The 25556-nt window shown below is 33.8% G+C and overlaps 1 protein-coding gene across 2 annotated transcripts in view; it reads right to left on the bottom strand.

Annotated features, from left to right (window-relative positions):
• Positions 1-25556, bottom strand: part of VPS50 (VPS50 subunit of EARP/GARPII complex) — a 130955-nt gene that overhangs the window by 84631 nt on the left and 20768 nt on the right. The window contains exons 5-12 of one of the 2 annotated variants that reach the window (XM_036113279.2): positions 23961-24014; positions 23056-23126; positions 22257-22374; positions 22122-22157; positions 20814-20896; positions 8055-8097; positions 6570-6668; positions 4968-5108 (exon numbers count right to left, since the gene is read on the bottom strand). In XM_036113279.2, coding sequence (XP_035969172.1) covers positions 4968-5108; positions 6570-6668; positions 8055-8097; positions 20814-20896; positions 22122-22157; positions 22257-22374; positions 23056-23126; positions 23961-24014 — 645 coding nt within the window. The remainder of the gene's footprint in view (positions 1-4967; positions 5109-6569; positions 6669-8054; positions 8098-20813; positions 20897-22121; positions 22158-22256; positions 22375-23055; positions 23127-23960; positions 24015-25556) is intronic. The other variant, XM_036113280.2, reaches the window with a different exon arrangement.

Here is a 25556-nt window from a genome sequence, read left to right as displayed (position 1 = left end):
GGGAATAGAAACATGTTTTTGACTAAAAAGAGGAATTTGTCTTTAGGTTTCTATATGAACATCAAAATAAACTATACCTGCAACAGAGATCTTACTAAAGATATTTACTAACCCTCAAAAAAACTGACATTGAATTCAGTATCAAGAGAGAGTATTTACAAGAAAAATTTTATAAAGCTTAGAAGAATGGAATGTTAGACCAGCAGTCCCTTTGTCTTTCTACGATGTACACACATAAAGCATCTGTAAAAGTACATGGCACAGGGGCACCTGGGTGGCTCAGTCGGTTGAGCATCCGACTCTTTATTTCAGCTCAGGGCATGATCTAAGGGTCGTGAGATCAAGCCCCAAATCAGGCTCCGTGGTCAGCACGGAGTCTGCTTGAGATTCTCTCCCCTCTGCCCATCCACTCCACAGCCACCCCCCCACTCACTCTCTCTCTCAAATAAATAAATAAAATCTTTAAAAAAGAAGTCCATGGCACACAAAAGATGCACAATGTTGGTTTTCTTTCCCTCATACTTAACTTAAATTTGAACTGTGTCAACATCGTACCAATTAGAGACAAGGAGGGCAATTGAATTTACTCAAGAAACATTTACTAAGCACCTCCAATGTGTCAGACTCTGGGAAAACATACACTGAAATGATTTCAAAGTTTTTTCTAAAAAAACTCCATTTTTCACCAAAGTTATTACTACATTATCAAGTTCATTTCAAAAACAGAACTCAAAACTCATTAAGCTCATTTGGAAATGAAAAACTGAAAAATGGTTGGGAAAATTTCAGCCAGCGTTAGCCAGCTCTATTATCATAAAATTAATCAATAACATCCTAATTAACATCTTAATACAAGCTTCCCAGGGAAATCCAACAACCTGTCAAAGAAGGTTGTAAAAAAAAATTTTTTTAACTTTCAAATAGCCTACAAAAAGTTTCTCTACAAGGTCACTAAATAAATAACATCCACTTGGTGTCTATAAATCTCTCCACAGACTGGTATCAACATGTAGGGGTACATCAATGTAAATGCAATCACAAACAAGGCTTAATTTTTTTAAGTAAGTAAAATGACCACTAAGCCCCTTTCATTGGCCCTTTCCAGAAATGAATGAGGTTTAATTCATTTTGAAATTTTTGCTAAGTATCAGTCATTTATTTGAGCTCCGAAATAATGTACACATTTTTAAAGGAGCCTAAATTACTGATCTAACAACAGTTCGCCAATACATTCAAGAAAAACAGGAAAACCACACTGAAAGATAAACTGTAAGAAGAAAAATTGTGCTTCTAATGAAATCATTCAGAAAACATTGTTTAGTAAAGAGAGAAAAGTAAGTACATTCAATTACAAAATAATTTCAAAAAGCTCAAAGCCAACTAAGCTTTTAAACTCAGAGCAATGGTTGACAGGACACAAATCGCAGAAATCTCGTAACGGGATAGGATGTTGCTGGCCTTAAGAACTCTGAAGTTCTCGGTTTACCAGAGTAAATAGAAACAGAATGGTAATTTTACCCCAGATTTCTTTGTAAAGGGATATCAAAAAACTTAAGTTCAATTTCATTCTAGCCCATTTAGTAATAGATGGATATGAGTGGTTTAAAATAATACTATGAACAAGGGCAAGCAGATGATTAGATCTCTTCATTTCCAATCTCTTTCCATTTAAAGGAAACACAATTGTTCCCGTTTACAGGAACTCCACCCCTCTCTCAACTCTGATGAGTATACTATTTCATGTATTTCATTTTTTAATGTTATATTTAAACTCTATGATTAAGGGCTTCCTTCAAAATACTGCTATTATACAGAGAAAACCAACTGCCCAAATGCCTGAACTCTTTCTTCTCATTTCTAAAATCTACCAGTCAACATCTTATATGCATTTCCCGAGGGCTCTGTTGCTTCTTTCTTACCTGACATTCCATTGCCACATACACTCTCCCATTAGCACATCCTCAGTAAGTATTCTCAGTGACTTTTAATCAGAGCTAAAATGATTTCCAATTGCTACATATTGAAAAAATCAAGAACCTTACATTCTAATACAAGGCTCCTTCACAAATCATCTCCCTTGCCTGAGCTGTGCCATTCCAGATCCTTTATATGTGTTCTCACCAGGAAAACATATTTAAATCTCCTTTCATCAGTTTATTTATTAAATTTCTAAGGGCTGCTTCCATTTTTCCTCTCCTGAGCTAATCATCTTCATTTATAGAACTCAGTTACTAAAAGGTCACATCTTTTCATCAAACTAACTAACAAATAAACAAATCTGATGAGAAATAATTTCTTCCTAATCTTCCCTGGCTTAAACATGTCAAATAGAATTCAAATATTATAAAACAAATTAAAACTTAGTTAGGTTTCAAAGAGATATCCACGTCCCTGTCTGCCTGTGGCAGCACTGACTTAAATACTTCTAGAGGCCTGGGGTAATTTCTGAACTTCTTTAATTTCTTATTGAGAATTGTGCCAAAGAAAATGGGCCACCTTAAAATGCATCACATTCTTCACCTCATTATTCAGCTCCCCTAAGTCTGTTCTCTCAACATAAAGAGCCCACCATACCTAATTCTGTTAAATCCTTTCCTCAAAAGAAATTCCTTCATGAAGCCATCATCAACATTTGCTACTATTCTCATCACTTCAAAACTCTTTCAATGAATGTTTTAGCACAGCTTGAATATAAACCAGAAGTGTACAACTGCATTGGATGAATAATAACCTATGTGCTGGCTGTTCTGGGTGGAGGGGGCAGTTTCTATCCCTAAGCTCTAGTATACCAATAAATCACTTGTTTCCTTAATTTAATTATATATACCTCACTACTACCACACATAGATAGATAATTTTATAAAGAATTACCAGATGTTTCTTGGAGTCATTTTAACAAGCATTAACTCAAAATAAAATCAAGAAAGATAAGCCCTTTGTTATCTGATAATTTAAATATACACACAGCTCCTTCAAAAGTCAGCTTTAAAAAAAAACAGTGAAAGAAATTCCAAAAAAAACCAAAACCCAACAACCTATGGTAAACACTTTAAGCACAAATTTTTGTTCATAAACATTTATAAGTACAACTTTCAGCTTTGTATTACATAAATGTACAGAGGACTTTCTCAAGAAGCAGGAGCACAAATATGTCTTTGACTTAAAAACATATAAAAATTTAATGGTAAAAGTATACTATGCACATACACAAACACACACCAGATTTAACCAAAGTAAAGAAGACTGAAGGACAAAAGCCTAATTTGTTTAAAATGTTTGTTTTAATTATTATAAGTTATTTTCTGCTGTAACAGAGAAATCACCAACTTGTAATAAATTGCTTTACCATTTAAATCATCTCTTCATGACAGCAACAATAATAGAATCAAAAAATGAAACTGATTTCTTGTATATTTAATTTAAAAATATATACTATCAACCTAAGAAAATATATGAATAAGAACAACACATTTCAAAATCATTGAACTTTAACAAATGATGGCTGTACTTAAAACCGGATATTCAAAAATGAAATTATGCAACTATATCACACTTTAAGTTAATAATCATTAAATTTGTGAAAGAGTCCTCATGATTTATAAAATGATTTTAAAGACATTTTTAAGCTATATTAACAACCATCCACTGTCATTATTAACTTAATCCTTCATCTATCATATATAATCACATCCTCCTGGAATATTTATTGTAGCTCAAGTAAGAAGATTTCTTCAGATACCAATGAACATATAACCCGCACTTTTGACAAACTCACTAAAGAATTAAGATTCGCTTAATTTTATACTAATCCCTGGACATAATTATAGTAGAGAATAGATATCTACTTCCTAGAACTGTTATTTTCTAAGTTGATGTTACAAATAATTCAAGAATGTCTCCAGTGAGAGACACAGAACATTCTTGAACTAGAATTAAAGAGACCAAGGTCAACAATAACCTTCACATTGTCAAATCAAGGGTCAATTCTGTAATATCACCTTATGCAGACTCTCAGAAGCATCTGACATAGGTTTACGGTCAATTCTCCTTGAAATACTTCCTTCTGTAGACTGTTCCACCATCTCCTAGCTTTTCCCCCACCTAGCAAGCTGCTCTCTCTCTGGCCCTTCTTCCTGGTCTCTCCTCCTTACCTAATTCCTGAATGTCATAAGGCCCAAGGGTCCCATGGCTCCTTTATCTACACTCCTTTCCCCCATCTTCCTATCAAGTATAATGGCTTTAAGTACAATTAGATTCTGACGACTCTATCACTTCAGCTCTCATCTCCGTAAGTTTTTATCCAACTGCCTCCTCAACAAGTCCCCTTGAATGTTAATAGTTATCAAACAGAATTCATGACTCCCCACTACAAATCAGTCTTCCTTGTAAACACATATGACACCACTCACTGTTCTCCCAGTTGTTCATCATTCTCTTTTCCTCACACCCTACATCAATCCATCAACAGGACCAATTCTAAAACAGAGCCCAACTCAGTTCACTTCTCACCTGTGGTTATATTACCTATAGACCTCTGTTTCTTTAAGAATGAAAAGAAATTGGTTATAGATACTGACAGAAACAGCATTCATACACACGGAAAGACTGATGGAAAGGGTATACAGGAAACCAGCTAAGATGATTGCTTAGAAGTACCTTAGATGCAATCACAGAAGAGAATTAAGAGCCTGAGAGAAAAGGGTAAGAGAAGCTATGACGGAGTAAAGAGTCCATTTAGAAGCAAATACACTCCATCAATCTGTACCATCTCATCAACTTTTACCATTTGTGTGATTCAATCTTCCATTATGAGAAAAAGAACAACATGGGAGAAAAAAAAAAGCTTTCGGCAAACGTATTTCTTTTTATTTCAGTAGCATCTTCAAATAATAGGTGCTAAGAAAAACGGAATATGAATTCAAAAACTAAAAGAGAGGCAATATGAACAGAACAAAGTCACTACATACTGTACAGAGATCCTTATATTGCAGCTTTTGGAATTTCGTATCTGTGTTTCCTGAACATAGTTCCACATAACCAAGAACAACTTGAAACACAGTATTATGAATGGCTTGAGTGAAGTGCATGTGAAGTTGATCCATTGCTGTCTGTGGAAAGAAAAAAAACATACAACATAATTTCATGTTATTAAAATAAATAAATTTCAATGGACTTGAAAAACATAGGAAAAAATCTTTACCAATTATAGATACAGCACAAAGATCACTATTGTTATAAAATTTTAATTGTACTGATTATTTGCAAAGAATCCTTCAAATAACCACAACATCCTATCCCTAAAAATAAATCTGAATCATGAACCCTGCTCTGTTGCTTTGTATTTATCCATCCTGCCTATATTTGTTATCCATACTGCTCTTTTTTAGACATGTCATGTAAAATCACACCTTTGGATCTCCTCTGCGTCATTCCCTTACATTGTTCAGGATGCTTCTCAATGGTTACCTTCTCAGAGAACCCTTTCCTGACTATCCTGTATAAATCAGTGCCTTCCATGACTCTATCCACTTATCCTGATATATATTTCTTTATAGCACTTGTTACAAACCAAAACCCTGTCCATTTATTTCTTTAACGTTTGCTTCTGTTACTAGAAGATAAGATAGATGAGGGCCCATATTGAGGTGCCTGGAGCAATGCACACAATAGGGGCTACTAAATATTTAATGAGTAAAAGAATTAGTCTGATGAGGGTAGTTAGAAGTTATAATCATATTTTCAAAGGTCTTTAAACAGGTCCAAAATTACCAAGTGTCTATCTTCTTGTAATTTCTCCTCAGTAGCTTAAGATGTGCAAAATAATTAAGTAAAAAACCAAATTTCTTTATTCAGACTTAAAATGCAAACAGTTTCAATGGTTTGGTAAATTCTTAGATCTCCTAAGAGATGGACAGGAGACCATTTAAGGGAAGAAAATATTTGTATCTTTCACGTTTAGCTGTTTTATAAATAAGCGTATAATCCTGTACAAGCAGAGGGTACAATTAACTTTCAATGACCCTTGTTGCAAATTTTTCAAGGAAGCCCTTGGGCAGTAAGAGAATGTAAAACCATGCACCGTGGGAGTAGTGAAGTCATTCGGAGAGTAAGAGAATCTCTTGAAAAATATGATAAATGAAATGGAGCTGTTTTACAGATAAACATATACACTACACAAAAGTTTACATACCACTTTGAGGGAAACATGCTGGCCCATCTCAGAACCATGAAGCTCCAAATTAAGAAGTTCTTATTCAGGACAAAGAGCTGAGGTAAAAGACTACACATCCCCTCCAACTAAATTATCTTATAATAACACTTCAAAAAAAAAAAAACTATATAAAATTGTGAAAATATTAAACCTGATAAACACTTCATAGCTCAAAACAAACTTCTGTCATGTTTTAATCATACTCCATACACTGAACCTATGTTAATATGGCATAAAAATGTACTTTGTTAAATGAAACTTTTTAAGGACACTACATTAGTAATATTCAGACTTGAGCATTCATAAAGATCAACAGATTCCTGATTAAGAAAAAAGCAAACATTCTTTCAAAACTAACCTGTGTTTTTCCAAGAAGTCGATAAGCCTGCTGAACCTTGGTGTAATGGTTTATGTCAAAATTCTTGCAAATTTTAGAAAGAGCTACATCCAACTGTTCCTATGGAATTAAAACAAGTGGCGAGAGGCAGTTAAGGAATTGTTTTCAAGGTAATGAGAGGAAAGTATTAAGACTAATTTTTCATTTTTTAATTAATATCTAAAGATATTTACTATCACACTAGATTTAACAGTCAAAAACAAATTTAAATAAAAATATAGATTGTAATTCTCATGTATTACCAACTATATACCAACTATAATCAAGTTTACTAAGATGTCATTAATAAATGAGGAATCTAAAGACCCATGTCTAGTGTTTCAAGAGATACAAAATAAGCGTAATAGTTACTAAAAGTATTTTACTTTTTATTTTTACTTTATGTTTCCTCATACATCTGCTAAAACTTACAATTATATGAACTGAATTTATAGGACTATTAAAAAATAACAGTCCTTGTATAATCACTGAAAAGTAATTCTCAACAAAACTACATTGACCTTAAAAGCACATACCTCAAGATACATACTTTTATATCTAAATGCATCAACTCTGTTTAAGGATTTCTATTTCAATGATTTCATTTCAAAATAATGATTCTCTACATAAGTACAGAATAATATTGTATACTGAGAGTGAAGAAATACTGAGCTTTCAAAAGAAAGTCCTCAATATTCAAATGATTATTTACTTAAGGGATTTTCAAAGCATTATCTTTATGTTTATCAAATAAACTGCCATTCTTACAATTAGTAAATAACTGCATTTATGATGAAAACGTACTTTCACAAAAGGTTGTTTGAAAGTCCAGCCTCAATTTTTATAAGTACTCTCATCAGAAAAATGTAAAATAAAATACCAGAAAATAACAAATAATTCTTATTTATTAAAATGAATACCCTGCTTTGCAAAGATTGCCAAGTAAAGAGATGAACTCTGAATAAATGTAGGAGGAAAAGCAAGACTTCATGCTCATAATGACGTATCTTTTCCTTTCCATTTCTACATTTTGATGAACTGTATGAATAGTAGAAGGTTTAGGAATTTAGGAGGGTTCATCAGCCAATAATTATTCTTATATAAATTAACTCACTGAACTAAAAAAGTTAATAATCAAAAAATAATTAATACATGGTAAATATTTTGGCTATAATTTACATGAAAACAAATCTATGATTAACAGTTTTGGGATCTTTCTGGATAGGGTGTTTTCAGATACAAAATACCATTTTCAGATCCCACAACTCCCATAGTATTATTGAGTTTACAAGTAGATTAGCATTAACTCAACCATGCACAGATATCCCAAATTAAAAAAAAAACAATAAAGTGTTGTGATCTAGAACACTGGTAATAACACAAAAATCATAACATAAGATGCATATGTACTATTCAAAAGCCTCTGAAAAGAGAAAAGCACTTAACTTATGATGTAATCCTTCTTACCTCAATTTGTTCTAAAGTATCTTGAAGCTTTGAATTCAATTCACTATCAAATAAAACAGAGTTAGATGTGACTATCTTTAACAGAGGCAAACTAAGTGCTCAAAAAATATACATTAGCTGAATAAATAATTCATAAATTCACAGATAAATAGTATGAGCAGTAAGATATGTTGATTCTACAGACAGGACAATAAAGCAAGAAAAATAAAAGGAAAAGAATTAGAAAGAATAAAAGAGTCATAACTGACAGCAACAGAATTGTATAGGTAGAAACTCCTAAAGAATAGGTAGATAAAAACTAAGAATTCAAGAAATCAAAATTGATAGCAAGTTTTAAAGATTAAAAAGTATAATACAGATAAAAGGTAGAATTTCCAAAGTAAAATCAATTTCTATATACTAGAAACAAAGAACTAGACAATAAAAAATTTTAAAATACCATTTCAAAAAACCAAATACCTAGGAATAAATCTAATAAAAAATAGGCAATACAAAACTGAGCTAAAATAAAGAATACTGAAATACATGAAGATATATACCATGGAAACAAACTACAGCCTTCAATATCATTAAGATACCAGTTCTCACCAAAATGATCTTCTAGAATAACTAAAATTTTAATTAAAACTCCAGCAGGTTTTTCTTTCTTTGTGTATGGAAAATGTCAAGCTGCTTCTAAATTTATGTTAAAACTCAAATGATTAAGAATAGGCAGGAATATCTTGAAGAACAATGTTGGAGGACATATACTAAAATAGGTAAAGGTTATAAAGTCACAGCAATAAGATAGTGTGGTACAAACAGAAGAATTCATAAACTGATCAAACGAACAAGAATAAAAATAAAGGGCAAAAGGCTTGAACAGATACTTGACAAAGGAGATATCTGATTGGCCAATTAACATACAACAGGCACTCCAAGTAGGCATTAAGGAAAAGCAAACTGAACCTACAATAAGACAACATAACAGACAACCAGAATAGCTAAAAATATTTTTTAAAAATTAAAAAAAATGACATCAACAAATGTTGGCAAGGATGCAGAACAAATGAAACACTGAATTCAATGTTGGAGGAAGGGGAAATTGATAAAACCTTTTTGAAAAACTGTAAGATCTACTGAAATTCAACATACATTCACTCAATATTCCAGGAGTCCTAGATACATATCTTACAGAAATGCACACACAACCTTTGCAGCATTATTTGTAATGGGCAAAACTTAAAGCAACACAATTGTCTATGAATAATTAAATGAATAAAGTATATATTTATATGATGAAATACTATAGCAATGAAAATGTATCACCTGAATCTCAAAAACAAATTGACAAAGTCCACCATATAGAAGTTACTACATGATAACATTTATATAAAGTTCAAACCAGGCAAAACAAACCATAGTGACAGAAGTTAGAACAGTGGTTAGGTTACCTTGGGAGAAAAATGACTGGGACTGGGTATGAAGGAAGCTTCTGGGGTAATAGAAATGTTCTATTTGCATTTCTGGGATGTAATTACACAGCTATGTTTACTTTGTAAAAATTTATTTAGTTATACACTTTGGATATGTAGTTGAATCTGATTTTGTTCCCTTTAATTTTCCCTAGATCAGTGAAAAAAAATTAAAAACCAGAACTGATATTATTTGAATTATAGTATTTCCTTATTAAAAAGGATCTGTGATATCTAACAAAATAAATACAATCATAGAGAAAATATTTTAACAAAAAAAATTAAGGCAAACTAAAATAAAATAGAACAAGTGAAAAGTATAATTGTACAAGGTATTGTTTTACAACTGTTATCTGTTTATGAACTTGACTCTCAAGGTCCTAGCAGCCAAAACAAATAGGGAGGGTCCAAGTACACAATTTAGTGTCCATAATATCAAAAACATACCAGCATTCAAGGGAAAAACAAAACAAAAAACCAAAGAAACAAAAATCACTTTTGTTGGCATTTAAGTTCTGGGAGAAAATTTTACCAGAGTCCTGAAAAAGGGAACAATCACCTTTTATCTCCTAAGGCACAACACCCTTGACAATAGCCTTATATAATATATAATAATGGATTCATGGATTCATTGCATTTGCTTCTTACAGAACCTTTTAATGAAAGCTGAGGAAATAACACCAGAGTGATGAGACATATGTAGATACATATATAGATACGTAAATATAAAGCAATGTATCAGAAAAGTAAAATCAATAATACAAGTACCCATTTTTTGATGGTCTCAGGGATAGATGTCCAAATATATGGAGGAATTAGACAATTTGCTACAAATACTACTTATTGTAAGCACACTTTTGATTAAAGTTGAGAACTGGAGATTATTCTAGTAAAAACTGAGACTGAGCAAAACTATGTACTTTGACAACCAACAATATAGGGTTGATATCAGAAAAATTAAGATCTCTAACCAGGATTTATGCCTAGAAAAATAGCCACAGCCACAGACATAGGTTAAGGGAATATGTGTAGGCAGGACTGAGATTTTCCTAAAAAAAAAAAAAGAAAAAGAAAAAAAGGGTTCTGGGACAATTTCTGTTCAAGAACAATGAATGAATGAATGAATGAATGAATGAATGAAAATGAGACTTAAAGACCCCCAAATAATACACTAAAAATGATAGTCATGATAAGTACCTTGGCACTTAGAATTAAAAAGTTCCTCAGCTCCACCCCCTTCCCCCCAATACGACTTCTCCTACAGTTGTCCTTTCTCCCACGTTCTCTTTTTTTTTTTTAAGATTTTATTTATTTATTTGACAGAGAGAGACACAGTGAGAGAGGGAACACAAGCAGGGAGAGTGGGAGAGGGAGAAGCAGGCTTTCCACTGAGCCGAGAGCCCCATGCGGGGCTCGATCCCAGGACCCTGGGGTCATGACCCGAGCCGAAGGCAGACGCTAAACGACTGAGCCACCCAGGTGCCCCATCTCTCTTTTGATTCAGGTCATCACCACCCATTCAATCTAAGCTAGAAATCTCTAGGTCATCTTTAATTCTTTCCTCTCTTCATGTGTGAACTGGTAAGTGAATCCCGACAATTGTACCATTTCAGTATTTCTCATATCCACCTATGCTTCTCTTTTTTCAATTATGTGTCCTAACTCAAGCATTACCACCTTTTGCTTGAATTATCTTAATGGTCTCCTAGTGAATCTCTGCACACAACACCCACACCCACCCTTCAATCCATCATCCATTTATTTGACAAACACCATCAGCCTACTGTATACCAAGCATTGTACAACATCCTCCAAAAAGCTCTCAGGGACAGCTCTGAGCAGGGGTCTCAATATTCTGCTTGATCCGGCAAACACAGTTTTTCCTCTAGCTTATATGTGAAAGGCTTCAGGCAAGGCCTGATCAGTCCTGTGGGCCTGACCATTTCCTGCTATCACACATCTAGCAGCTTCGTGTAAGTTACCTGCCTGGTCCCTACAGACATCTGAGTTTGCAGCTTGTAATTAAAGCAGAAATAAATTCATATTAATCCACTGCTTTAAAACCTTTGGTGGCTCCCCCAATAAACCAAAGATAAAGCCCCAAATTAGTACAGCATGTAAGATTCTTAACAATGACATGAAAAATGAACTTCCCCTTCACTTTTCAGTGCCTACATTTTAGTCATGTGGACTACGGGCAATTCCCCTAAGAACCTCAGACCTTCATACCCTCTGTTCTTGTATATAATGTTCATGAGAACTAGAACATACTTTCTCCTTTTCTCACTCACAAATATCCATCTGTCTTTCCAGACCTATCCTAATGTCATCTTTTCTGGGACGTCTTCCCCTTTAGACTGTTCTGCTCAGTTTCACAATGCTCTGTTTCCAGCATCCCACATGATAGAAGGGAGTATCTGTGACTGTCCCCCTAAGCAGAGACTGTGGCTTATTCTCCAGGACTCCCTAAACTAACTAAACTCACTGCCTGACTCACTGCTGAGTCAAATTTGTGATTCAAACAAAAAGAGTGAAATTTCCCATCACATTCCTTTAGCCCCTATTTTCTACCTCAATAAATAATCAGAGATAGAAAAAGAGAAAGGAGCATGTTTTAGAAGAAAAAGAACTGCACTGAACTCTAGGTCTACAGGTGCATTAGCAAGAAGACAAGAGAGATAAGCAGAACTAAAGCAGTTCCACTCTTCTATCATATAAGGCTAAGAAGCTCATCTAAGGCTGAAGATAGAGACACAGATATAGAAAGGCAAGAATACCTGGAATAATAACTAGGTTAGAATTGGTAAGCATATTTTTACAAGGAGTATCTTGAGTTTGGTGGAAAAATAAATATACCTAAGCTCATTCACAGTTGAGAGTAATGATTTCTTCAACTCGGCAACTGGAAAAAATGGGCTTTAGTGTTTATAAAATTATCATAAATCTGGATGGTTTTACTGCTTCTATTACTTATGGTTAAAATGACTCTATATCCTATGTATTAAGAGTTAATGTAAACATGGTAATGTAAATAGTATGTATAATATTTTAAATATAAAATCTATAAATCAAACATTTTGGCTTTAAAATGCTTTTAAGGGGCGCCTGGGTGGCTCAGTCGGTTAAGCATCCAACTCCTGATTTTGGCTCAGGTCATGATCTCAGGGTTGTAAGATCAAGCCCTGTGTCAGACCCCATGCTGGGCCTGCAGCCTGCTTAAGATTCTCTCTCTCCCTCTCCCACTGCCCCTCCTCCACCTCACTCCCCCTCCTAAAAAAAAATGCTTTCAAAATCTACAAGTGCATTTTGACAACAATTTACTACTAATTGAAAATACATATATAAAAATTATGTGATTAAGGAGTGTATATATTAACTGTACAGCCTTCAAAGAAACTTTTAGCCATCATTTAGAAACACAAATTCAAGTGATTTGAGTCAATTAATCAAAGTATGCTAAAAGGATCTATTCATAAACATTTGGATAAATAAAAGCTACATTATGGTCAAAAAAATTTACCAGTTCTCAGATGGAAGGCTAAAAGCTATTAAAGGCTATCTGCAAGCTGAATAGAATGAAGTAAACAATTTTGGGGGGCACTTTTAACATCACTACAGAAGATATTAAATATATCCATAAGTAACTAATATTGTTCTCTTAAATAGCTGATCTAGGACATATACACTCATAAAATGAATCCTGGAAAGGCTGCATATAAATCAGAATTTTGTACCAATTTGACCATACAGAAAAGCAACATGGTACAGAGGTAATTAGCATCTTAGTGATCTTTCCCTGGTCTGTTATTAATGAGTCATGTGGTTTAAGTCTCTTTAATATTCCTGGGCATCAGCTTCCTATACAAAAGTGTGCTAGATCCAGAGGGTTGCTTCCCACCCTAAAGTTTCAAGATCCTATTACATGCTAAATATCAGTTACTCAATTACTGCATCTTTGTATATGATTCAGTGGAGTGCTAAAACTTATAAAATTAGCTTAAGTAAAATTTATACTTGCAAGTTTATACTGTATGTCCATTGACCCTGGATATTCCACGTATTTAGATCAGAGATCTATTCCAGTGGTTTCAATCTAGTCACAGCTGTCAGACAGTTTATTAACATTCTTCAGAGAAAACCTGACTTTCAAACACTTTGAGGCTAAACCAACAATGGTGAGATAACCATGAAGTGTCCACATGGTCTTTCAAACCATGTACAGACTGTAAAAGAACTCCAAAAATCACTGAACCTACCCAGATCTCTGTCCTCACTCTGTTCAAAAATCAGAGTCCAGGGGCGCCTGGGTGGCTCAGTTGGTTGAGCGACTGCCTTCGGCTCAGGTCGTGATCCTGGAGTCCCGGGATCGAGTCCCGCATCGGGCTCCCTGCTCAGCGGGGAGTCTGCTTCTCCCTCTGACCCTCCCCCCTCTCATGTGCTCTCTCTCTCAAATAAATAAATAAAATCTTAAAAAAAAAAAAAATCAGAGTCCACTACTAAAACTACTACAGATATTCAAAACATCTCCAAACTTTATGAATTCTAATTCTAGAGCAGAGGTCAGGTCCAGGAGCCAAATCTAGCCAACAGCCTATGTTTCTAAACAACGTTTTATTGGAACACAGCCACATGAACTTATTTACATATTGTCTATGGCTGCTAGGGCAGAGCTAAACAGTTGCAAGTGAGACCTTATGGCCCACAAAGCTTAAAATATTTATTATCTGGCTCTTTAAAGACAAAGTTTGCCCACCCCGGGCTAAAGTTCAACAGACCTTTCAGTTGGTCAATTGATCAAAGTTAAAACGAGAATATTTATACCTGTGTGTGTGCATGTCTATTTACATGTATGTTGAATGTTATAAGTACAATTGTATAACCGTATTTCATTTACCCTTTTCTGATTTAGACCCAAAATCTTCTCATTTGAGTGGAGATTTAACTTCTTGGTTTTACATGAGCCAAATCACACACAAATTGTCTATAATTTCAAGTTTCAGCTTGTCTGTGATAAGGTAGGAACTTAAAGACAAATGCAAAACAATCTGAATGCCAAATCACATTTAGTTACCTTATATCCCCCAGTTTTTATGAATTGTCTTATCTACTTTCAAAAACCTGTTTCATTAGTTTATTTACTTAACATAAATACAGTAACAAACACAACTGGTAGAAACAGGTTTAGGAAAAAAAATACAACAAACTCAGCTACCGGAGATGAATAAAAATCGGCCTCCTAGCCACGAGCTTCTGCTGCATATAATAGTTATTACATTATCAGACAATACAGTGTAGTAGTGGTTAAGAGCAAAAAGCTCTGCATTCCAGGAGACCGAAGTTTAAATCCTGACTCTGCCACCTATTTTACAAAGCATCAATTTCCTCATCTATAAAATAGAAATGATAATAAAACCTCTGTGGAATATTTTGTCAATACCAAATAAGAAAAGGCAAGGGAAATGATTAGTACAGTGCTTGAACACATAGAAAAGCCCCAAAAATGTTAAATATTATCACAACCATCATCACTATCATCACCAAAATGATTCAATTTTTAAGAGCTAAAAAAATAAAGTGTTAGTGAAAAAAACCTTATTACAATCTAATTTAGAATTACTGCACAGTTGATGCTGTCAAAGCTAGCAGTGCCTAGCTTCTATTCACACTCTTATACATGTCAATATTTCCATTCCCATAGGGGTATAAGAAGCAAGCCATTCACAGCATGAACATTTCTGATGGTCTTTTGTGTACTCTGTGTTTTTAACTGGCATATTATCCCACAGTCCTGCCTGTTAACTGCCTGTTATTATAAGCTCCTGGAGAACAAATACATTTCAAAAGCTCTTGGTATAACAAGAAGCATCTCATGCAGATAAGGATTAAATAAATTTCATTCTTGTCTCATCATCTAGGAGTAAAGAGTCTGACACAAATGACTTTCCTAGACAACTGGTGAAATTTTAGAACACCAAATAAAAAGAGAAAAATCCTTAAAGTTTCTTTAAAAAAAAAAAAAGGCACTATTTGTGAGAATGAGAATAGTATCTGACCCTGTCCTACAAACAGAAGGCTAAAAGGCAACTGAGCAATGCATTTCATTTTCAAAAAAAAATAATAATTTTTCTTTCAATCATGGGTATGGACTAAATTAACATCATTTCAAAATCTGAAAATTGATTTCCCATATATTCCATATCAAAAAAATTTCTCAAAGGGATAACTGTAACAAAACAAGACAAAGGAACATATAAAAAAGGAAACATTATAGAAATGATAGCAGTTGAGTAGGACCTAAAAAAGGTGAAAAATGTTCAACAAATAAAAAAAACACCAATAGATTTTGATTTTCATGTAGAGAGAAAGAATTACTTTTCTTTTTTTATAAGTCCAACCACTCTACTTAGTCCTGCAGATAGTATTTATATAATCATGATATAATAAATACAATTTCTATTAGGTTAATTTTTCTGGAAGTAACCTACTGAGAAAACACAGAAGATTTAACTATAGCTGCAAAAGAATATAAATGTTATAAACTTGACCAAGTAAAAATAACATTTTCACTAATATATCCTGGAAGACAGAGAAGAGAAGCAAAAGGAAGTATACCAAATTCCTATCTCTTATTGGTATTTTAATAGGAGGAGTAAACAGTCAGAGAATCAACAACTATTTACAATGATGAATCAGGAAAAAGATATTTTAACACAGTACTTTAAATTACAATGAAATCTACTGGAAAAAAAACTAATAAGCTGTAAAAGTGGTTTACTTCAGGGAGTAGGAAAGAGAATGGTGGGTAAGGCAGAAAGAAACTTTTACCTTTTGTTTAAGACACTTTTGTTTAAATATTATGTTTTGCCATCAGTAGATTTTACTTTACATTATTTCAAAATGGCACAGCATGGGGGAGGGAGACAGAGGAAAACAAATTAAAATAAAAGATAAGGAGCGCAGGCAGTATCGAATAGCATACTGTCAATAACTTGGCCCATAAAGACAGAGCAACAAGGACTCCAGATGTACCCATGGGTCTAGGTAGCTGGCCTGGTGACCCAGCCGAAACACTCACTGCTCCGAACACAATCCCAGGCAGAGTTCCTAGGTTCCCCTTGCCTGAACCTAGACAAAGACAGAGCATGACGTCTTGCTAGAAGGGAATCAAGGGCAATAGGGGACGCACAGTCCCTAGTATTGCTGTATTTGTACCAAAAAGCTGGGTTCATTATTCTAGGATTTAAAGAAGTTCTACAACCTACAATTTTTATTCCACTACCAAGTTCATATTCTGAGGGGGAAAAAAGGGTATTTTGAAGATTATGAGAAACTAAATACATGTGTCTATGCTAAAGTATAGTACTCGAGAAAGATATTCTAGTTCTGGTGGTATACAAACTTTTGAGTGCATAATCCAAAATGCTCTCAGATTCCCTCAAGTAGTTTCTTTCAAATGAAATAAACAATAAAGCAGTTTTGACTTTTAAAAATAACTTTTCTTGAAACTAATTTAGATAAATTTCAAGTGAAAAATAAATTAAATGCTTCATTCGCAGACATACTTTAACATAAACATACTGATTCCTATTCCCAGTAAATCCCAAATATATGATTCTGTCGATCAACTCAAGAAATGTCAAATAATGTAAAAATGTTCCCTGTCAGTTATAAAAGTGAACAAAACTGATATACTATCTTTTATTAAAGATGTTGAAACACACCATATCTCAAGGAAAATACAAGGTACTGAAGGGGTACAAGTTTTCTTTCAGTTTTCAATCAACTGTGTACATTGTATTACTTGGTACTTTATGTATTAAGCTACACAGTCATATAACCTGAGACAGACAATACAGTCAAGGGTTCTTTATGCAGAAGCAAATACATGAATTCTGTTTTTCCTGCTTTCAGAATCTTAAGAGTCAGCCCTCAGTTGCCCCATGTAATCTACTCCTAAGACCACAGGGTCTCTCCCATCTACCAAAACCCTTTTTTCCAACAGAAGAGCAATGTGACTAGCAAAGAAAAGAGGAACATACACTCTACCTAGGAAAAATTAAAAAGTGGACAAGCAGGTACGTTGTGCATATGAACTTGCCTAAAGTATATTAAAAAAAAAAAAATTACACCAGAACCCAGAAATGCTCTGCATCACGGGTTGTTCTCTTAAGGACATTTCTAAAGCGAATATACTTCATGATTCTCTAGCCATCAAGAGAAATGAAAATAAATTTAAATGTTAAAGAAAATGAGAGTATAAACAGTTGGAAATTAGTTACTATTCCTCGGATTACCAGAGTGTCAAATGATTTTTCACTCTGATTCACTCAGGTCCAAGCAAAGATTAAATCTTGCCTTTGGTTAAATTCCACAGCTCCAGGTCAATGAAATGAATTTTTAAAGTGTTGATGAATCATGTCTGAGCAGTCCCAACCAGAGAGCTCAAGAACAGGTACAGTACTGTATTTAGAAGACCAGAGGAAAAAGAGCAAAAGAAAGGAAAATAAATGCACAAAATAAAAGAGGTACATCCAATTAATAAAGACATAAAAGGAAGAGAGAATAAAATTCCTTTCGTTTTTGTGGACTCAACCTGACCTACACGTCAACTAACTCTATCACCATAGCTCATATCCCATTATCTACAGGAAGTGAGCAAATTTCTCATGCTCTCCCAAGTAGGAACAGAAGTGTAAAACAAGAAAAAACGAGATTGGGTTAAGCAGGATGAATGGGGGCTAGCAGAGCAAACAGTGCTGGTGTGTGAGGAAGAATCCCGGTGGAAGGCCTGGCATCGCCACCAAACAATTCCAACTAATAGCAAAGCTCTCTGAGCCACGCCGACATTGTCACTACATCACCAAGTTAAAAACACAACACAAAAACACCTGCAAAGCCTAAGGTGAAATTAATTCCTTGGGACATTTTAATATATTTGTGCATGTATTTTTACCTATTTTCAAAGAATAAGACAAACTTTTCTTATTATTACATGTACAATTCACATGTGTAAACACAGCATGCCTCTTACATAATGTACTCCCTAAAATAAAGCAATTATTACTTTAAGTTACCATTACTGATCTTTTCAATTTCAATCTTTTCACCAGGTCGGATAACTGTAGTCACAGCTCCTCCACATATCACTACATACCTTAATGAGAAAGTACTCAGAAGTCACTTCACGCTAACTTTAAAAAGCCCAAATTAAAATTTCCTTAAAAAACATTTTGTATAGTTAATTCTCATCAAGTAGATAATTACTTTAGCACAGCCAAAATTTTTAATTATTGAGGAAAAACAAAGTGCCAACACATGTCACCCTCTACCTCAATTTCCTGCCATCAAATTTCCACACCCATTCTTTCCTATTATAATAGAAGGTGACCTTTTCAAAGTCACCTCTACTATAATCCCTACAAAGCCTTAGCATAATATTATGTCCTCTATTTTATTTTCAACCTCTCACTTTCCAATAGATTTTCAAATATGCAAATTTCCCCCTCAATTCCACATCTCCCCTCTTTATAAAATTTTCTCATCCTATACTTATACTTCAGGCAAATCTATCCCAACAAAGTCAGCTATGATTTCTTTGGATAGATATTTTCAGTCCTCATTTTGCTTGTTATCTCTGCAACAAAGACTTCATCATAATACCCATAATCTCCTATCTACAACCCTCATACCTTGTCTTAGCTAACTCCTATGCCCCTCCTTCAAGTCCTCCTTAGTCTTGACCCCGAAGGAGTTAGATCCCAATGCTTCCTCTGTATGCTCAACACCCATCTCCCTAAGACCCCATCCCACCATCCCACTATGCCTTCTTCAGTCCAAGCCCTTATTGATAGATTACCTAGGTAATCTAGAAAACCAGGGATTATAATGATTACATTATGTATAGTTCAACACTATTCAGCCAATTCTAAAGCAAAGCACCTGGCATATAATAAACACTCAGTAATGTATAACTGCCTGAATTATGTTCACCCAATCATATATAAGCTGTTCTCACTGTAACTCATTTATCACCACAAAATAAACTAAATGCGTGCTATGTCTCCTCAGGACCCAGAAGGCCAAGCCTTGTTAGAAATTTTCAAATACATTCAACATATTAGAGCTAATTCTCTATTTACTCAATTTAAAAAAATCTAAATAACATAATCAAGTCTTTAATAGCGACAGTTAATCGGTGTCAAAATGGATAAAAACAAACATCACTGGAACTACCCAACTATGCATTTCCTAATCAGATAAAAAGTGTGTTGATTCAGTATGCACAATCCTAAAGAAAAAAATACCATAAATATTAAATAGCATCTCTAGTGGGAAAATAGCTAGCTCTTATCCTACAACCTGCAGAGACCCATGATGTGGGAGTATATTAAAAGAAAAAAATTTAATTAAATCTGTATTAATGTTTTGGTCTTCCCTAATCCTTATATTTTTCAGATACGAACAATCAACATCTACAACATGGGTGCATCGTGCTCACTAACTGCCAGAATTTCCATACAGGAGAGACTGAGGGGTTATGTTCTAGGATAGGTATGAATTTAATTTGAAACTGGGTTTGCTTGGCAAGCACACGATTTTACTTAGATTGTATGTTTACTTGAGATGGTTTTAGAGGAATGATGGAAATTACACCTGGGGATTGAGCCTCCCCAAGGGACTGCCACCAGTAATGCAAAACTTTCATTTTAAGCAGACCAAAAACCCATTAATAAAGTAGAACTAATAGCAAAGGCTGCAATGGCCATTTTTACACTGTACATTTTATAAATAACTAAATAAAAGATGTAACACATCAAATACATAATCACTTAAATATGACAAAGATGATTATGACATAAAATTAAATCACACTTAAATTTTCCAAAATAATTCTTATCAAGATGAGCCAAACACTTGAACTGTCTGGATGTGAAAAACAAACTGCAGTAATACTCTCAATATTTATAAGCTGGGCAAAGTTAAGGAGGAAAAATTCCCAAGAGATGCAAGAGAAATGTAAACAGATAAATTTATTCTTCTCTACTACTCTATAAATTGGAAAGAATATGAAAAAAAAAGTTTCAATGAGGTGAAAAGAAGGGGTAGGATTAAAAATATCTGATCTTTCACACCTTATGAATTATTATTTATAATTTCATTGTACTGCCCATTTATGAACAAGAATGCTAAACTAGAACATAACACTTAATATTAATTTTCAATGTTCATTAACATTGTGTGTTACACAGCTCGTATGTTAAAAACTGACAACAGAGTCACCTTTAAAATTTTTATATTACCCTACCTTATGCAACTGTAATGTTTAAAAGTGCTGGCGGCTTTCTGACATTCCAGGCACAACTGAATAGCTCCTGGATAGTCTTCCTCCTTAAGATAACAACAACAGAAGTCATTAAACAGGAAATATTTTTCCTGAAGTCCCTGAAAAAAATAAATCTCCGCTCATACTCCATCCAAAAGTTACAGAACCAGAAAATTTTAAGTCCTCTTAAGTAAGGATTAGAATACCAATGATAAATAAATAATATAAAGAGACGACTAGCTCCAAGCCTAAAATGTATGCATAGAAAAAATATTCTCTTCCCTCATATACATAGTAACAGCCCTCTAAGACCATGACATGTGGATAAAGCCTACACAAAATAGTAAGCTGCTTCACAGGGAAAGTGTTCTTTAACTGTTAATATATCTTCTTTCAGTAATGTTTATATAAAATGTTCCAAACCAGTATGAATTCCACTTGTAATCAACACTCAAGAGTTTTACCACCAAGAAATCAATAAATATTTTAAAACAAATAAAGTTGTTAGAAAGTGAAATATTCGGTCTATGGCCATACCATCCTGAATGTGCCCGATCTCAACTGATCTTGGAAGCTAAGCAGGGTCGGGCCTGGTTAGTACTTGGATGGGAGAAAGTGAAATATTCATTAATAGCCTTGGAATGTTTTTATCATCTAAAGAGTAATTTAATGCCAAACGAAATTTTCATATGCATTTCTCAAATCTAAGTTTAGAAGTAACACGGTGATTACTGAAAACCATAAAAAAGTTTTCCTATGCTCATCTCTATAATTGGACAAATGTACTTCAAACCAGTGGGGATGCTGAGATGATGACAAAGTACCTACCTGAAGGACCTCAAGTATTATGGGAAACACACACATTCCCTTATGCTTTATAAAACAAGTACATAGAGAATGCTAAGAAAGCATCAAAGAGAAAACAGATGGCTCACTCAGGAAACCAATTACTATGAGATACCAAACATAACTCAAATATGACATATTCCTTAAATCATTCCTATATGCTTGATACAAAAGATAATTTTACTGCTATTTGGGTGCAAATGCAATCAATATACTGAAGTTAACATTCCCACATTGCTACAAAGTAAACATTTCCCCAAATAAATTTTTCTAAATGAAATATGTCAATAGAAAAATGCTCTAGAGCAAGTACCTTTACATGTCTAAAAATGTTCGTTATACCATGTAGCAATTTGAAAGAAATGCACATCTGAATGTTTTCCACTACAATTTTTCTATTTAATAGTATCAGGATCACCAAATTTCCAAACTTTGTTTACTTACCTCCAGCATTTCACTTAAGCGCACATCTGTTCTTTGCTAGAAAAAAAACACACACACACACACACAAAAGTCAAAGGTAAATCTGTTTCAACCATAAAATTGAGTTTTAATTTTTAAATAGTAACCTGTATATACCAATGTTTTTATAGTTCTCAGAGATTTCAGAAGTCCAATCAGCAACTGACGTTTCCTTTGATTTGCAAGAAGGCCTAAACTAGCTTGAGTAAAACCTTCCTTGGCAATATTCAAGTGTCTGCAAAAAAGAAGAATAAATACTTAAATTTTTCTATTATAATAAGAACACTATTCACACAGAACAATTAGGCAACTGACGAGGTGATATCCTCAATTACTCTTAAAATCAGGGATTGTGACTACTATTTGACAAATGTATTCAACGGCTCAATCTCAACCAGCATTACTCAAAGCATGGTGGGTGGACTGGTGCCAATCCTCAAACTGTTACTGATCCATCACAAGAAAAGTACAGAAATGGAGAATAAGTATTAAAAAACTACTTAGAGCAAAAATTTATATAATAATTTTAAGTTTGATGAATCAATAAAAAAATTGAGACAACATTCTCTATGTCATAGGTTATTTTCTTAGTATTTTGTTTTTAGTGCATTTTACAAATATAGTAAAAAAAAAATGGAAATTAAAAAAGAAAAAAAGTCTGATCCTTATAGTTTGAGAAGCATTAATCTAAACAATATAAAAACAGCAGTATGTTAAGGCCATAATGAGATTTATAGATATTTCATTTCACACATACTTTCTTAGTGCAGCTTTTAGATCATAATATATATTCAGTTAATGAACAGTATTCTAGAAACCATAGTCATAATAAAAACTCAATTATCAATGACAATTTCACAATTTTTCTTGAAATGTTTTCCAGCTTAAAAAACAAAATATTCATCAAATGCAATACCTCCTCCCATTTGTGCAGATAACAGCAGCTAACTGAAGACCCGTCTGTAATGAGGTAACTCTTTCAAGTTCCTATGGAAAAATTAGGTATAGGTTACTGTGGAGGCATTTTATTTTTCTTTATTATTCATATGATACTCTAACAAAAACTTTAGTGGGTTTCAAAGAAAAGCCTGCTTAGAAAACAAAGTAGCAACAAAGATAGCTAAAATTGAAAACTGTTGGTGTATCTTTCACAAAATAATTTAAAATGACTACTTTCAAATGATTTTCACAATGACATATGATAAAATATTTAGTCAGTATTGCTCATAAGGAAAACTAGATCCAACCTGTTTTATACAGGCATAAACAAATACTAATAATACATCCATTGAAATGTTTCTACCCAACAGAACTTCAGAAGATAATCAAGGATATGACAAGTATGATTTCTGTTTCCTAAGATGCTTTGACAACAGATGTCTTCATTTGAACACTGGTAGGTATTTCAATGGATTTTGGAGTCTCTGATTTTCTGATTCAAAGACAGATTCAGTTATAAGATTCCAATTTTATTATCTTTTAAAGACAGATTGTTACACTGCTATTGAGCAGTCATTATTAATGATCGACATGTTACAAAGTACACAGAAGGAATTTTCACTGGGCCTTCTAAAGTTTGGAAAAACCAAAGAGATTACTTTAAAATCAATTATAAAAAGTCACTTCTTCAGTTTGGTAAATTCCCCCAAATGAGAGAGAAAAACATACATATATAGCCCCCCCCACACACACCCCAAATAGAGTCAGTATGTTGCTATAGAACTACAGACAAGAGAATAAATTATTTCAACACTTTCAAGTGTAAGTCACTTAGGCATTTTTAAAAAATTTTACTATTAAAAATAACAAATATCATCCTACCTTTACATAAGCAGGCTGTTTTTCAAGGATTAAATCTGCTACTTTTTTAGAGACCTATAAAAACATGCAATCAAACAAAGGAAGTAAAAGAAAAAGCCACATACTTCCCGTTTCATTTTACATTTTAAATTTTTGTAAGAATATTCCATAGTTCTTCCCAATAACTTCTACAGCAGATATTGGCATGCTCTGGGCTATGAAATTAGTAAAAGGGATATAACAGAGAGCATAATACTTGGTCCTTAATAGAAACTCAATAAATGGTCATTATGACTGTTAATAATATGAGAATCATCTGATTTATTAACATGCACAAAGGTGTAAGATCTTTAAGGGCTTAAGATTTGCTTTTAAAAGACGAACTCGTAAGACAAACAATCAGTTGAATTTATGGACACAGTGTCTGGGAAACAGAGAACATCCTGTACCCTTTAGATCCTTTGTACCACCTAAAAAGACAAACAGTAATTTGGTCCTCTACTTCTGAAAACTTGAAAACGTGTTTTTGGGGGGATTTTTTTTGGAATGCTATGAACATACCTAAGGTTTCCTTGTTCAATTCCATGAAAAATGTTAGTGTATGTAAGAATTATAATGATTTTGAATATGAGGCTCTTATTTCAGTTTCAGGGGCACCTGCTAGACTACACTACAGGTACTATGGAGCATGGCACATCCAAAGCATTTAGTGAATTTTTGCTCAAAAAACTCAATTAGTTGAGTTTCCCTTCCCCTTCCCCAAGCAACTGAGAACAAAGAATTACACATACATTCAACTATTGCATTAACCCTTCTATATTTTCTTAACTGCTTTGAATTTGTTTAGATATGAATTTATATAGATGTATAGACAGAAACTGGCCTAATTTTATCAAACTGGGGTTTTTTTTTTAATAGTTTAAAATAGACAGTATAGTTGTTAGTCTGCACTGTGTCAGGCAGTGTACTAAGTGCTTTCCCTACATTATCTCAATCAGTACTCATAACAATCTATTAAAATGGGTTCCTCATTTTCCAGATGAATAATCTTAAATATAGTAGTAACTGACCCACAGCCCCCACAGCAAGGCCAGGATTCAAGCCCAGGTGTACCAAATTCTAAAGGTCACTGTGCTATGTGGCCCCTGTAATGGGGCCTCATTCCCTAAAGAATACCAGCAGATCAAGTACAGAGACAGATGTGTACATATTTAAACATGCTGAAACCAACAGAAGGCAAAAGATGCCACCATCCACTGGAATCCAGTTCTCTAAAAGCACTTTTACCACACAACCCTCTATTGGTCAAGTCCCTTCCCAACACCACTGCTGCTACCCCCAGGGAGATCCTAGCACCCACTGAGACCTCTGAGTGTAGTACAAAAGAAGGAGAAGTATATCTTCCTTTATTTGTCAGATGTATTATTAAAAAAATAAATAAATAAAAATAAAATAAAATAAAATAATTATCAAGATCCCGTACTAACATTATTTAATCTACAGTATAGTCTAAGTTCTATTAAAGGAGCTCAGCTTCCTCAGCAAGGAAAATCACAGAATCACAGAATTTTACAGCATCCAAGAAAATGCAGGCCTAACCCGTCACTTCACAGATTG

This window comes from Halichoerus grypus, chromosome 12 (genome assembly GCF_964656455.1).
Source record: "Halichoerus grypus chromosome 12, mHalGry1.hap1.1, whole genome shotgun sequence".
In the NCBI taxonomy this organism is placed as follows: Eukaryota; Metazoa; Chordata; class Mammalia; order Carnivora; family Phocidae; genus Halichoerus; species Halichoerus grypus.
This window is presented reverse-complemented; position numbering and strand designations above follow the sequence as displayed.